This window comes from Echeneis naucrates, chromosome 15 (genome assembly GCF_900963305.1).
Source record: "Echeneis naucrates chromosome 15, fEcheNa1.1, whole genome shotgun sequence".
NCBI classification, from domain to species: domain Eukaryota; kingdom Metazoa; phylum Chordata; class Actinopteri; order Carangiformes; family Echeneidae; genus Echeneis; species Echeneis naucrates.
In genome coordinates, this window is record NC_042525.1 from 7,335,542 (window position 1) to 7,348,759 (window position 13,218).

General features: G+C 40.2%; 1 protein-coding gene across 7 annotated transcripts in view; it reads left to right on the forward strand.

Annotated features, from left to right (window-relative positions):
- dst (dystonin) overlaps positions 1 to 13,218 on the forward strand; it is a 92,362-nt gene that overhangs the window by 27,814 nt on the left and 51,330 nt on the right. For 5 of the 7 annotated variants that reach the window (XM_029520285.1, XM_029520288.1, XM_029520290.1 and 2 more), the window contains 26 exons: positions 21 to 133; positions 319 to 425; positions 512 to 631; positions 1,008 to 1,103; positions 1,192 to 1,319; positions 2,731 to 2,824; positions 2,910 to 3,064; positions 3,165 to 3,621; positions 3,730 to 3,858; positions 3,950 to 4,027; positions 4,118 to 4,279; positions 4,521 to 4,625; positions 4,823 to 4,918; positions 4,998 to 5,123; positions 5,216 to 5,368; positions 5,468 to 5,622; positions 5,765 to 5,891; positions 5,995 to 6,178; positions 6,616 to 6,773; positions 6,862 to 7,040; positions 7,125 to 7,263; positions 7,350 to 7,543; positions 7,654 to 7,816; positions 7,894 to 7,977; positions 8,205 to 8,312; positions 8,403 to 8,501. In XM_029520285.1, the coding sequence (XP_029376145.1) occupies positions 21 to 133; positions 319 to 425; positions 512 to 631; positions 1,008 to 1,103; positions 1,192 to 1,319; positions 2,731 to 2,824; positions 2,910 to 3,064; positions 3,165 to 3,621; positions 3,730 to 3,858; positions 3,950 to 4,027; positions 4,118 to 4,279; positions 4,521 to 4,625; positions 4,823 to 4,918; positions 4,998 to 5,123; positions 5,216 to 5,368; positions 5,468 to 5,622; positions 5,765 to 5,891; positions 5,995 to 6,178; positions 6,616 to 6,773; positions 6,862 to 7,040; positions 7,125 to 7,263; positions 7,350 to 7,543; positions 7,654 to 7,816; positions 7,894 to 7,977; positions 8,205 to 8,312; positions 8,403 to 8,501 (3,709 nt within the window). Of the gene's footprint in view, positions 1 to 20; positions 134 to 318; positions 426 to 511; positions 632 to 1,007; positions 1,104 to 1,191; positions 1,320 to 2,384; positions 2,627 to 2,730; positions 2,825 to 2,909; positions 3,065 to 3,164; positions 3,622 to 3,729; positions 3,859 to 3,949; positions 4,028 to 4,117; positions 4,280 to 4,520; positions 4,626 to 4,822; positions 4,919 to 4,997; positions 5,124 to 5,215; positions 5,369 to 5,467; positions 5,623 to 5,764; positions 5,892 to 5,994; positions 6,179 to 6,615; positions 6,774 to 6,861; positions 7,041 to 7,124; positions 7,264 to 7,349; positions 7,544 to 7,653; positions 7,817 to 7,893; positions 7,978 to 8,204; positions 8,313 to 8,402; positions 8,502 to 13,218 lie in introns of those variants that run through there. The other 2 variants (XM_029520287.1, XM_029520292.1) reach the window with 2 other exon arrangements.

The window sequence follows — 13,218 nt, forward strand, 5'->3', positions numbered from 1 at the left end:
CTCCCTGTCTCTTCCTGAAGGCCAGACCTGGTTGACATGAGCCGTGTGTCGGCACAGACCAACCGATCAAATCTGGAGCAAGCATTTTCTGTAGCTGAGCAGTTAGGAGTGGCCCGACTGCTGGACCCTGAGGGTGAGACTCGTATATAAATATATGTATCTTTGACTCGACTCTAAAAACACACTGGAATACCTATGAAACCTTTTCTCTGTAAATCATGTGGAGTGAAGCTTGAATTTTGGCTTGAGGAAAAATTCCTCTGAGAATAGCTACTGTAATGAATTTGTGACCTTTTTGTTTTTCATTTACTTTACCAGACATGGATGTTCAGTCTCCTGATGAGAAATCGGTTATCACGTATGTCTCAACGTTGTACGATGCCTTCCCCAAAGTACCCGATGGTGTTGAGGGAATCAGTCCCAACGTAAGCCTCTGCCCCTTGAAAACTGCACCCAAAGCAAAAGTGCGGAGAAGTGCTTTGTTTTCTGATGATCCTTTTGCTCTGAACAGGATGTGGATATCAAATGGGTGGAGTACCAGAACATGATCAAATACCTCAGCCAGTGGATCAAACACAATGTGGCCATTATGTCAGACAGATCATTCCCCAACAATCCTGTGGAACTTAAGGTATCATACTCAAACAAATAAACATCATTTTCTAGATTTTAGTCATTGTCATTATCTTTTTATTTACTTTGCATGAGTTGAACTTCAGATGACTCATTTTACAATGATGCTTAGAATCACCATATCATGTCTGAAAAGTGGATGATTGTCTGCTTCAAACATTTATCTGCTGTAACTGAGACCTTGAGTGATACTGATGGATATGAGAGTGCAGCAGGATCCATTTGTTTCAAGAGATCAATAGCCCCTTACAATGAAGGCACTTCTATGCATTGGATATAAAGACGAATAGAGTATATATACATGTTTTGAGATAACATTTCTGATGCTTTGTTTTTACAAGAGCAGCAAAAGTGATCTCTGCTTTCTCTTACAGGCACTTTATACACAGTATTTGCAGTTCAAAGAACATGAAATCCCACTGAAAGAGAATGAGAAGACGAAAATAAAAAATCTCTACAAGATGCTAGAGGTATGAAAATGCACAAGAGTATCTATTTTGTAGTCTTACACAACATATTGAGCACAGAAATCTCTGCTTTGTGGTGTTGATCTGGCAGATGTGGATCGAGTTTGGACGTATTCAGTTACCCCCAGGTCACCACCCCAACGACGTGGAGAAGGAATGGGGAAAATTAATTGTTGCCATGCTGGAAAGAGAAAAGAGCCTGAGGCCGGAGGTGGAGAGGTATGCAGAGGAACTCAGCACTTTAACACTTTATCTGGACTGGTCTGTTGTAGTGTGATTAAGATTCTCAATGTTTGTTGTCTTCCTAACCTAATGTTATGGATTGCTCGTCTGCCAAGGTCCCTGTTTAACTACAGTAACAAAGCTAAAGAGAGGTGTGTAATATAACAAAATGTGTGTTTCATGCCACACACTGAGATCAAAGCCATTAAATCTTTGGATAATGTGCCATTTTCTCATTGAAATACACACAAATATAGAGGCAAGATGATCATGAGTCAGCATAATATATTCTAAAGACTGGAGTGCTCTGGTATCATATTGCAAGCTCACTGATGTCTCAAATGAGAGCAGATGCGAAAGGATAGTGTTGCATGTTCGTGTTGTATGCCTGTATTTGTCTGTATTAAATTAGAAATCCCTTCACTCAACTGCTTGTTTCAATGATTAGGTTTATATCATCATATTTGAGGTGTTGTGCACACTGGATTAGATTCTGGATTAGATTCAGCACATAGTTTGGTTCTGCTGAAACAGATAATTTACAAAATCATCCGAAAGCAAATTAATTTTATTTTTCTTTTAAAGAATAACAAATCATTGCCTTTAATAGTCTTCATTTTAGGGCTTAAATCATGATGGCTGAGGGCAGAAACCTACAAATGTTAACAACATAAATAGGTAGATATTGGTTCATAACCTGCTCGAATCAAGATGTTTTCTGCTACATTACAGGGTTACAATGCCATGATAATATTTTGGAAATGATCTTAAAGTAGTAGTTTGGACAAGTTTACATCCCCATATCTGCCATTGAGGTCTAAAAAAATGTTTTATTTACTGGATTAATGTTGGGTGTGGTGAAAAATGCTAGAAACTTTAGTTTGGCACTTTTATACAGTCTCAGCTCATACAAAGGAGCACTGTCTCAACCTGCTATTTAATTTTTACCCCCTAAGGGCAGCATATTATTTCAGGGTGGGATTCATTCTGCACACGCCTTACCTTGCTTTGACACTATAAATATCAGGAGGTTGGAAGTCAGTCTCTTAGTTCAGACTGTAAAGATGAGGTTGAGGTCGAGACCCATAAAGAGGGAAGCTGAAGATGAGAAGCAGAGATTGTTTGACTAGCTGGGACTAGAATTAGTTTTGTAGCTTGTGAACCGAGATGGCTCATTTTAGTGGGATCTCGTCTGTCAGCAACAGCAGCTTCACCAGTGTTGGCTCCAATGACAGTGTTCACTCTGAGCCGTTACGACTGAACACCTTAGTCTTTCTCAATAACAGCATTGCATATGGATCCAGGTGCAGTTACGATGTGCATACTTGGCTTTTTGTGAGGCTCTTTGTTCTTAATGAAATGATAATGCATTTTTTGTTCCATCATAATGTTTTTTTTTTTTTTTTAGGCTTGAGATGCTACAACAGATTGCCAACAGAGTCCAGCGGGATTGTGTTAACGGAGAGGATAAGCTGGCATTGGCACAAACAGCCCTACAGTCTGTAAGTCTTTAGACGTTATTTCAAAACAACACATAGCATCGATGGCTTGTCTTGACTTTTCACTCTCTTTTTCTTCTTTGCTAAGGATGCAAAACGCCTTGAGTCTGGAATTCAATTCCTACATGAAGCTGAGATTGCTGGCTACTTGTTAGAGTGTGAGAATATCCTCAGACAGCAGGTGGTGGACATTCAAATTCTCCTGGATGGGAAATTCCCCTTTGCAGATCAGCTTGTCCAGAGGTACAGAGCAGATCCAGTTAAAAAAAAAAAAAAAAAAGTCATATTGAATTTTTTCACACATTAACACATATCCTATTTTTTTATTTCTTCTTCAATACAGGGTATCAAAACTGCGGGATGACCTCCTAACTCTGCGAGCTGAGTGTTCTACTGTGTACAGCAAAGGTCGAACGTTGACGACAGAACAAACCAAAATGATGATCTCAGGCATCACACAGAGCCTGAATTCTGGTTTCTCACAGAACATCAGCACAAACCTGACACCAGCCCTCACTCCTGCACTCACCCCAGGGAGTTTAGGTACAACCGGGTCCACATTCACCTCTAGCCTTACACCATGCCAAACCCCTGCCTTAACCCCTGGTTTGCTACCTGCTTCAGTCCAGAGCTACATGGGGAGCGGTGGCAGCATGGACCCAAGCAGCCTCAGGCATTTGAAACACATGCAGATCCGCAAGCCCTTACTGAAATCATCACTAGCAGACTCCAACATGACAGAGGAAGAGGTCAACATGAAATATGTTCAGGACCTGCTGAACTGGGTGGAAGAGATGCAGGTGAGCAAGCACGATCTGTTTATTTATATGTTGATTATATACAATAGCAGTGAAAATAGGTTTATGATACTAAATATGTGGATTTGTTTTTTTTTTTCTGTTTTAAAGATGCAGCTGGATCGTTCAGAGTGGGGAGCTGATTTGCCAAGTGTGGAAATGCATTTGGAGAACCACAAAAGTGTACATAGAGCTATTGAAGAATTTCAAATGAGTCTTAAAGAGGCCAAACTAAGTGAAGTAAGAGTCAGAGTTTTTCTTAGTTGTATAATACATTAAGTTGAAAATACAACAATAATAATAACAAAAAAATGTGCTTTTCTTCACTCAGATTCAGATGACCATTCCCCTGAAGCTAACTTATTCAGACAAATTGAACAAACTAGAAAAGCAGTATGAAAGGCTGTTGGTGAGTTTGATGTTGAGCTCAAAAGTAAAAAATTAGAACTGTTCTGTTCTGTAAATGCCATGCATTACTTGTGACACTTAATTGTTTCAGAGCTGTTCAAAAGAGCGACAAACCCACCTGGAAAGCCTGCATGACTTTGTGTCTCAAGCAACCCAGGAGCTCATATGGTTGAATGAGAAGGAGGAAGAGGAGGTTGCCTTTGACTGGAGCGATCGCAACAGCAACATCTCAAAGAAAAGAGACTACCATGCTGTAAGCCAATTAATATAAGTCTTTTAATGAAGTGTAATCAGTGAGTAGCAAGGACTTTTTCCAGACACTTGTTTTGGCTGTAGAGGTTTGAAAATAATCATGTCACTCAGAGGATTTGTTCTTGCACTATGCCCAGTGTGATTATTATGTGAGACAGGATGAGATTGTATGAAAGGATGGAGTGAATGGTCCTTTGCCACAACTGGATGTCAGAGAAACTAAACTTAATGTCTTTATGCAGGACTTAATGAGAGAGCTGGATGAAAAGGAGGATACGATCAAGTCTGTGCAGGACAAGGCAGAACGTCTCATGCTTAAAAACCACCCAGCCAAGCTAACTATTGAAGTAAGCCCTTTTTTTGTCTCTCTTTTCCACGCTCTGCGGTCAGCATGAAAATTTGATTTGGACCAGTGGTAGTGTCTCCACCCTGTGAACTGCTGGCACTATGATTAAAAGATTTTAAAGTTCTGTTTCAGCTTGTAATTTTCCAGCTATTAGACCTGGATATTGTGTATTTTATTTCTGCCTCGTCTCTCTTCCAGGCGTACAGAGCCGCCATGCAGACACAGTGGAGCTGGATCTTACAGCTATGCTCATGTGTGGAACAACATCTCAAGGAGAATGCTGTTTATTTTGAGGTGAACTGTTGCTTAGTAAAAGAAAGAAAGCGTGTATTTATCGGACATAGGCAGTTTCTCATTCTTGTCTTCTGTGCAGTTTTTCAGCGATGCCAAAGAGTCTATAGACTACCTTAAGAGCCTGCAAGATGCTATTCAAAGGAAATACAGCTGCGATCGAACAAGCAGCCTGCATAGACTCGAAGACCTCATTCAGGAGTCCATGGTAAAGCAATGGAAAGATATAAACTGTGTATGTATATAATTGGAGATAAATAAAAGAAAGAAACATACTGCATGGGTGTTCTGTGTCCCCAGGACGAGAAAGAGCAGCTCCTTCAGTACCGCAGCACAGTAGCTGGTTTAGTGGGCAGGGCCAAAAACATTGTACAGCTCAGACCCAGGAACCCTGAAAGCCCTGTGAGATCCTCCCTCCCAGTAAAAGCCATCTGTGATTATCGTCAAATAGAGGTACAATACTCTGTGATGTAGTTGCAGAACATCTAGTTGCAATTATATTACAAAGCTGCATACATAATCTGTGCTGCGTCTTCATCACAACTCTTTCAGATCACTATTTACAAAGATGATGAGTGCGTATTGGCTAACAACTCTCATCGTGCCAAGTGGAAAATCATCAACCCAGCAGGGAATGAGGCCATGGTGCCCTCTGTTTGTTTCTCTGTGCCTCCACCCAACAAAGAGGCTGTTGACATGGCAACAAGGTGAGACACAACGATTCATTTAGTGTGCTGACTCACTGCACTAAAAATAAAGTTGACTCATGAGTTCAAATAACGCTAAGAGTGCATATTGTGGTGACCAGACTCTGGGATATATTATTAATGGGTCTTGCTTTTCCTGCAGAACTGAGCAGTTATACCAGAATGTCCTGGCACTGTGGCACCATTCCCACATCAACATGAAGAGTGTGGTGTCCTGGCATTATTTAATGGCTGACATAAGAGCCATTCGCAACTGGAATGTGGCTTCAGTATGTTTGTTTTTTATCTTTAGACTCTTCCAAATAATCAGATTCATTTGATAATGATTCCGCTCAGAACTTACCTTCATTTTTATGTGTCTAACCAATCCAGATAAAGACCATGTTGCCAGGTGAGCATCAGCAGGTCTTGAACAACCTACAGTCACACTTTGATGAGTTTCTGGAAGACAGTGAGGAGTCTGAGGTTTTCACAGTGGCAGACCACTCCCACCTAGAGAGAGATGTTGCCGCCTGCAAGGAATACTACCAGGAACTGCTCAGATCTGCAGAAAGAGGCAAGTGAAAACACTACCGCGTGGGAAACACATGGCTCTCTAAGTCCTTTAAATCTTAAATTAATCCCATTTAGAATTATGTACTTTCCTTTACTGGATTAGGAAGAATTTGGCTTTGCTGTGAAGTAAAGCCAACACTGGGATGTTGTCAGTGTGTGGCCATGGGTAACAGTGTAAAAAGTGCATGAGTTGATTTAGTCTCATTGAAATAGACCCCATGATGATGCCACCTAGAGGTGAACATGCTGCTGGCTTTTCATATATGACAATATACTGGATTCACATTCCCTTTGTTTTAACATCTGTAAATGATAGGCACAATGAATCATTTCCAAGTAGAGGCAAACATTTTGTAAAAATATAGATAAAAAACTGTCATGTCACAGTTTGAAAATCACAAATTATCATTATCACCAACTATATATTATCTGTAACAGAGGAACACGAGGAATCTGTATACAACAATTACATCTCAGAAATACGGAACTTCCGTATGCACCTGGAGGCCCACGAAGAACATCTGATCAGGCAAATCCGCACACCTCTAGAGAGAGATGACCTGGAGCAGAGTCTCCAGCGTATCACGGAGCACGAGGTACACACCCAGGAATCATTAACACTTAACACACTGAAGAATGTAATGCTGCTTTTTTAATAATGAATTTCTGTCTGTCTCTTTCCAGAGGAAAACAGCAGAAATGAATCAACTGAAGGCAGATCTTGATGTTATGAGGGAGAAGTGTGAGCTGTTCCTCAGACAGGCCGCAGGTTCTCCGTCTGTGCCAACGCTGTCGTCCGAACTTACCGTCCTTGTTCAGAGCATGGACCAAGTGCACTCCATGTCATCCATTTATATGGACAAGTAAGGCATTCCCTTATGTGTTAGCAAGTAATTACACAGGCCTTTCATAGATTAAGTTAAGACACATTACTTCTGTTTTTGCAGACTAAAAACAGTGAGCCTAGTGGTGAAGCACAGCCAGAGTGCAGAGGCGCTGGTGAAAGCATATGAATCCAAACTGTATGAGGAAGATGCCATGAACTCAGATGTAAAATCAATTGAAGCTGTCATTTCAACACTAAAGGTAATACAGCATTTTAGATACAACTCATCCCTGTCACTGACAGAAGTCTTGAGCTTACTATGAGTCGTTTCTCTTTCTGATTATAGCAATGGCGGACAGAGATCGATGAGAAGCAGGAGGTGTTCCATGACATGGAGGATGAGTTGCAGAAAGCACGAGTCATCAGTGACCGCATGTTTAAAGCCCACAATGAGCGTGACTTTGACCTTGACTGGCACAAAGAGAAAGCTGATCAGCTGAGTGAAAGATGGCAAAACATTCATTCCCAGATTGATAGCCGGTCAGTGTTTTTTTTTTTTTTTTTTTTTTTTTTTCAGTAATTTGCACTCATTTATGTGTAAGTATTCTCAAGTTAAATGTTTCTCATTGGAGTTATCCATTATTTCTCAGACTTCGAGACCTGGATGGTATCAACAAATCTCTGAAGCACTACAGAGACTCTTACAGTAGTTTAGATGAATGGGTTACAGAAATGGAAGCAGCACAGCTAAAGGCTCAAGAGAACAAACCTGAAGATAGCAAGGCACTGGCTGAGCTGTTAAACAAACAAAAGGTTCAACATGCTCAAAATTATTTTCCCTAAGTTAAATTCTATGTAAAATGTATATTGAAATAATGTCTGTTTTTAAGGTCCTTGTTGCTGAAATTGAACAAAAACAGAGCAGAATGGATGAGTGCCAGAAGTATTCAGAGCAGTACTCAGCTGCTATTAAGGTAAAATAATGTAGTTCAACTAATTTCAACCCATTTTGTATTTTTTTTTCTCCAGCTTTGTTATTAGCCTGCAGGCCCAACAGGGTAATGCTGAATGTTTTGTGATTATCATGACAATTTGTTTTGTTTTAAAAGTAGCTGTATTGTTGAGAGACTGTAGTGCCACAAACTAAACTGATATATTTGAAAAAAAAAACAAAAACAAAACACCTTTTATTTTCTTCTAGGATTATGAACTTCAACTGATGACATTCAGAGCGATGGTTGACTCTCAACACAAATCTCCTTTGAAGAAACGGAGGATGCAAAGCTCTTCTGATGCCATTCAGCAGGAGGTGAATCTATGATTCTGTTTGGGCAGGAAATATATCTTCTATGTACAATAAGTTATCAATTACTTACTTTTTTTTTTGTTTGATTTTTAGTTCATGGATCTACGAACACGCTACACTGCTCTGGTGACGCTCATGACACATTTTGTGAAGTTCGCCAGTGAAACACTGAAGAGAACAGAAGAGGAGGAGGTGAGAGATTCATATTTCCGATATTTACAGTTTACAGCAATGTTATGCAGCACATTTTAGACCTTTGGGGATTTGTGGCTGCTGGAATGTACAATGCCATCTTATCTTCATGATCTTCACCCTTGCATGGTTCCCATAAATTCTGTTTTGCATCAACACGTTTTACTATCTGCCCCCGGAATTTTTTTTCTTGCTATCCCTCCTGACCTCTTAGCGTTGCATCCCTGAATATAAATCTTCAGCTCGTCACGAGTAAAGGTGATCTTCTTTGTTCAGCTAAAGAAGCAAAGGGAATGCAGAAAAGCAGTGCATGTTCGTACGTATTGTAACCCCATATCGCTGGTGGCAGGGTGGTGCTGGGAGGAGAAAGCAGCTCTTTTATATTCTTTCTCATTTGGGACTTCTCCTTTGGAAAATATAATGTCTCCAGGAGTTTGTCAGGTATTCTGCATGGATTTGTTTTACTACTGGTGCTGACACTTATTCTCACACCTGGTTGCTAGAAAACTGACTGTTAGTTTGACAGAAGAGAAACATGATGAACAACACAGAGCTATTAAAATAATCTGTTAACTAAAGAAGAAAATCATGTTCAGGCATCTTGAAATTGCAAATTTGTTAATATAGCTGTAATTCTCTACGCTTTTTTTTATTTTTATAATAATTTCTAATTTAATATGGTGGATGACTTATTCTTTTTGTATTGTAGAACAAAAAAGCCTTTGAACGTGCAGAGCATGCGAAAAGGACAGAGAACATGGAGCTTCAAAAAGCTGCAGGGGAAGTAGAGATTAGTCAACTTAAGCAACGGGTCGAAGAACAGGAAGCTTTGCTTACTGAAAGACAAGCACAGCTGGAGAAGTTGGAGGGAGAAGTAGAAAGACAACAGAAGACAATTGATGATCTAAACTTTCATAAATCACAGCTTGAACATGATGTTCATCAGTATTACACCAAATTAGAGATAGCAGTCAAAGATAAAGCTGCCAGTGAGCAGGAATTAAGCCACTCAAAACTCTTAATTGAACAGTCAGAAGTCAAATGGTCTTTGGCTCAGAGGAAACTGGAAGACCTCTTAAAGAAAACAAACGATGACCCAGACTTTATGAAACAAAGCACCAAACTGAAAACAGATATAAACACAGAGGAAGAGTTGCAAACTAAGGACCAGGAAAAAACAAATAATCTTACGCAGCAGTCTGCAGCATTTGACAGTCAGTCAATGGTTGACAGTAAACCTGAGTCATCTGCAATTAGAGAGAATGACCGCATCATGGTGGATGCCCTGCAGCAGAAACTAGAGGAACTAGTCTTGGTCCAGAAAAGAGCAGAAATTGCTGAGGAGAAAGCACAAGGTTACAAGAAGCTGTTGGATGACAGCAACAATAGAGTGAAGAAACTTCAGATGGATATGGAAAGTGAGAGGAGCAACATGAGGCAGAGATCAGATGAGCTCCAGCACGACATACTGAACACGAAGAAAACCATACATGAACTTGAAGATGAAATTAAATCTCTCAAAAGAGCGAAGTCTACACTGGAGCAAAACACTTTATTCCAAACCACAGAAGTTGAAGGCTTGAAGGAGCAGCTGAAGATTACCCAAGGAGAACTACACAAGAAGAACTCCATGGAGCAGGAAACTATTCACAAGCTCAGCAGCTTAGAGGAAGCGGTAGCTTCCAAGCAGGCAGTAATAGATCAACTGAAGTTTAAATGCAATGAGCTGACCAGGTTAAATGTTTCATGCGACAGTGACATTCGAGGCCTTCAGATCCAGACAGAGTCGTTAGCCAGAGAAAAATTTGTTTCTGAACAAAAGATAAAGTCTTTGAAGAGTGAGCTAGAGAGCTTGAAACAGCAATTTCAAACAGCCAAGGAGGAAAATAACTTAATGAAGAGATCTGAGCAGACCTCCCAACTCAAATGTAAAAACCTTGAAGGAGAACTTGAGAAAAGTGAATTAACTGTTTGTCAATTGCAAAAAAATGTGGATGAGTGGAAACAGATCAATACAGATTTGGAAGAGAAACTGAAAAAGGTTAGAGCTGAACTTGATCAGCGGACAATGGAAATTGGCAACAAGGATCAGCAAATTAAAATCTTCAAATCTCAAGTAGAGGGCACCAAATCACAGGTCAGAATAATTGAAGAGGAACTGCATAAGAAGTCCCAGAGCTCCCATGACCTTCAAATTAAGTTACAAGATTACAGTGAAGAAGTAAAGAAAATTTCTGAACTGCAGCAGAAAATTAAAACACTGAATTTAAATATTGCCGATTGTGAGAAAGAAATAGCATCTCTGAAATCAGAGCAAAACTCAGCACTTGCTGAGAAGAATTTAGTCAGTCAAAAAGTCCACAAACAAAACGTTGAAATTAATGATTTGAACAGGATGCTGAAGAAAAAAAATGAAGAGCTGGAAAAAGAATCAGCTGAAAGTCAAAAGCATCTCAAGAAAGTCAAGGCATTAGAAGATGAGCTTTTCAAACATAAACACAACACTAAAGGATTACCAAGCAGCTCAGACAAATTGACAGAAAATCTAAAGCAGGAGATACAAGCTCTAATGGATGATAAGCAAGCAACAGAAACAAAAGTGGAAAGCTTGAATCATAAATTTTCAGAGTTAAACATTTCCCTACAGCAAACTAAAGATGAATTGGCTAAAGAGAGCAAAGAAAGACAAGTCAAAGAATCGAAAATATTGCAGCTGGAGACTGAACTTCAGAAACATAAACTGACCATCAAAGAAATGAAGTCTAGTTCTGACAAATCTGGGTCAAATTTACAGAGTGAGAACACAATTCTCAGGAAGGAGAAAGCTGAGGCTTTAGAGAAAAACGTCTCATTGGGATCTCAACTCAGATCACTGACAGAAAAACTGCAGCGCACCCAAACCGAAGCTGAACAAAAGCAAAGAGAAAACTCTGTCCTTCAGCTTTGGTCCCAGCAGAAAGAGGAACAGCTGGAGAGGTGCAAGATGATGTTAGAGGAGTTAAAGAGTAAACTACAACTTCAGAAAGACGGCTACGAGAAGGAGCTGCTGCTAGTCAAAACTGAAATAGAACAAAAGCTGATTTTACTACATTCTGAAATCACAAAAGGCATTGAGAGGTCACAGCAACAACCACACAGTGCAGAGTTAGAAGAAATGCTTCATAAATTTTTCAAACAAGATGTCACACAGATGAAAACGGTACATCAAACCACTGTGGAATCAAAGCAACAAATGGACCAGCAGCTGCAACTGCAGTTCATAATGGACAAGCTAGAGGAAGAAAGAGCGAGGCTCACCCAAGACCTGTCAAAAGCAAAATCCCAACTTGCCCAACTTGAGGAAGACAGACTTAAACTCAACTCAAAAATAAATACCTTACAGAGCCTTTGCAGTCAACAGTCAACAAACTCAGTTAAGTGTAAACAGCTGTTGACAGAAAGTGAGTGGAAACTGAAATTGAAGGAAAATGAAGAGAAATCTCTTCTGGGTCAAATAGAGTCATATGTCAAAGAGGTAAAAAATCTTCAGGAAAAGCTTTTGACACTGGAGGTCAGGATAAAGACTGAAAACCAGAGAAAGAATAAACAGGAAGTTAGTGAAACTAGCCATCAATATGTGTTAACAATAGAGACAGAAAATAGTCCTGAAGGACTCGAAAAAGACACAACTGCAGTTATTCACAGCCAAAGTGTTCATGATTCAACAACAAAGAAACCTTTGAGTTGTTCGACTCCCTCTCTCTTACAAATAGACAAGCAAAATGTGACCTTAAAGAATCAAATCAAACCTGATCAAAGCATGAGTGTGACAACACAAGGATACATGGCTCTGTGTGGATTAACACAGCTAAGGTCAAACATGTCGGAGAACAGTTCAAAAGACAGTGATGGAAAACTGATATATTCCACTTCCCAAAAGCTCCCAGAGCTTAAAAGTAAAATAAGCATTCAAGACATAATCAAATTTAAGCTCTTAGATGAAGAGGTTTTGCGTAAGTTGGAGATGGGTCTCATTACGATGGAAGAGGTGCAAGTCTTACTTGCTCAATCCACTGGCAAACCTACTGCCATTGCTGGCATTTATGTGGAATCGAGTAAGAAAAAGATATCCTTCCTAGAAGCTGCTGAGAAGGGCTTCTTAGCAAGGACTTACGCACTTGAGTTTCTTGAGGCTCAGGCTGCAACAGGAACCCTTACCGATCTGGCCACAGGTCAGACACACTCTGTGGCCGAGGCTCTGCAGAGAGGTGTCATAGAGACAGGCCTACAAGACAAACTGATGGAGGCAGAGAAAGCTGTCACTGGCTATATTCATGATGGCAAAAAGCTGTCTGTGTTCCAGGCAATAGAGGAAAGGATTCTGGATAGATACAAAGGCAAGAAGATCCTTGAAGTTCAGGTGTCCACTGGAGGAGTGATCAGCCCAGAGACTGGTGTCAGAGTAGCATCCAGTGTTGCTGTTGATCAGGGTCTTTTGAACAAGGAGACACTGCAGAGTCTGTATGATCCAGTCAGTAACCCAAAAGGTTTCCACAATCCTGACACTGGACAGAAAGCATACTACTCTGAAATACTCAAGACATGCCTGTATGACATTGATGGCAGCGTGTTTCTCTTTCCATTTGGTGATAGACATCTGACAAACACCTCTCCCACCAGTTCTCATAGAGTGTCTGTTGTCAGCAGCGGTTGTGGGATTGAAATGTCAGCGTATGAA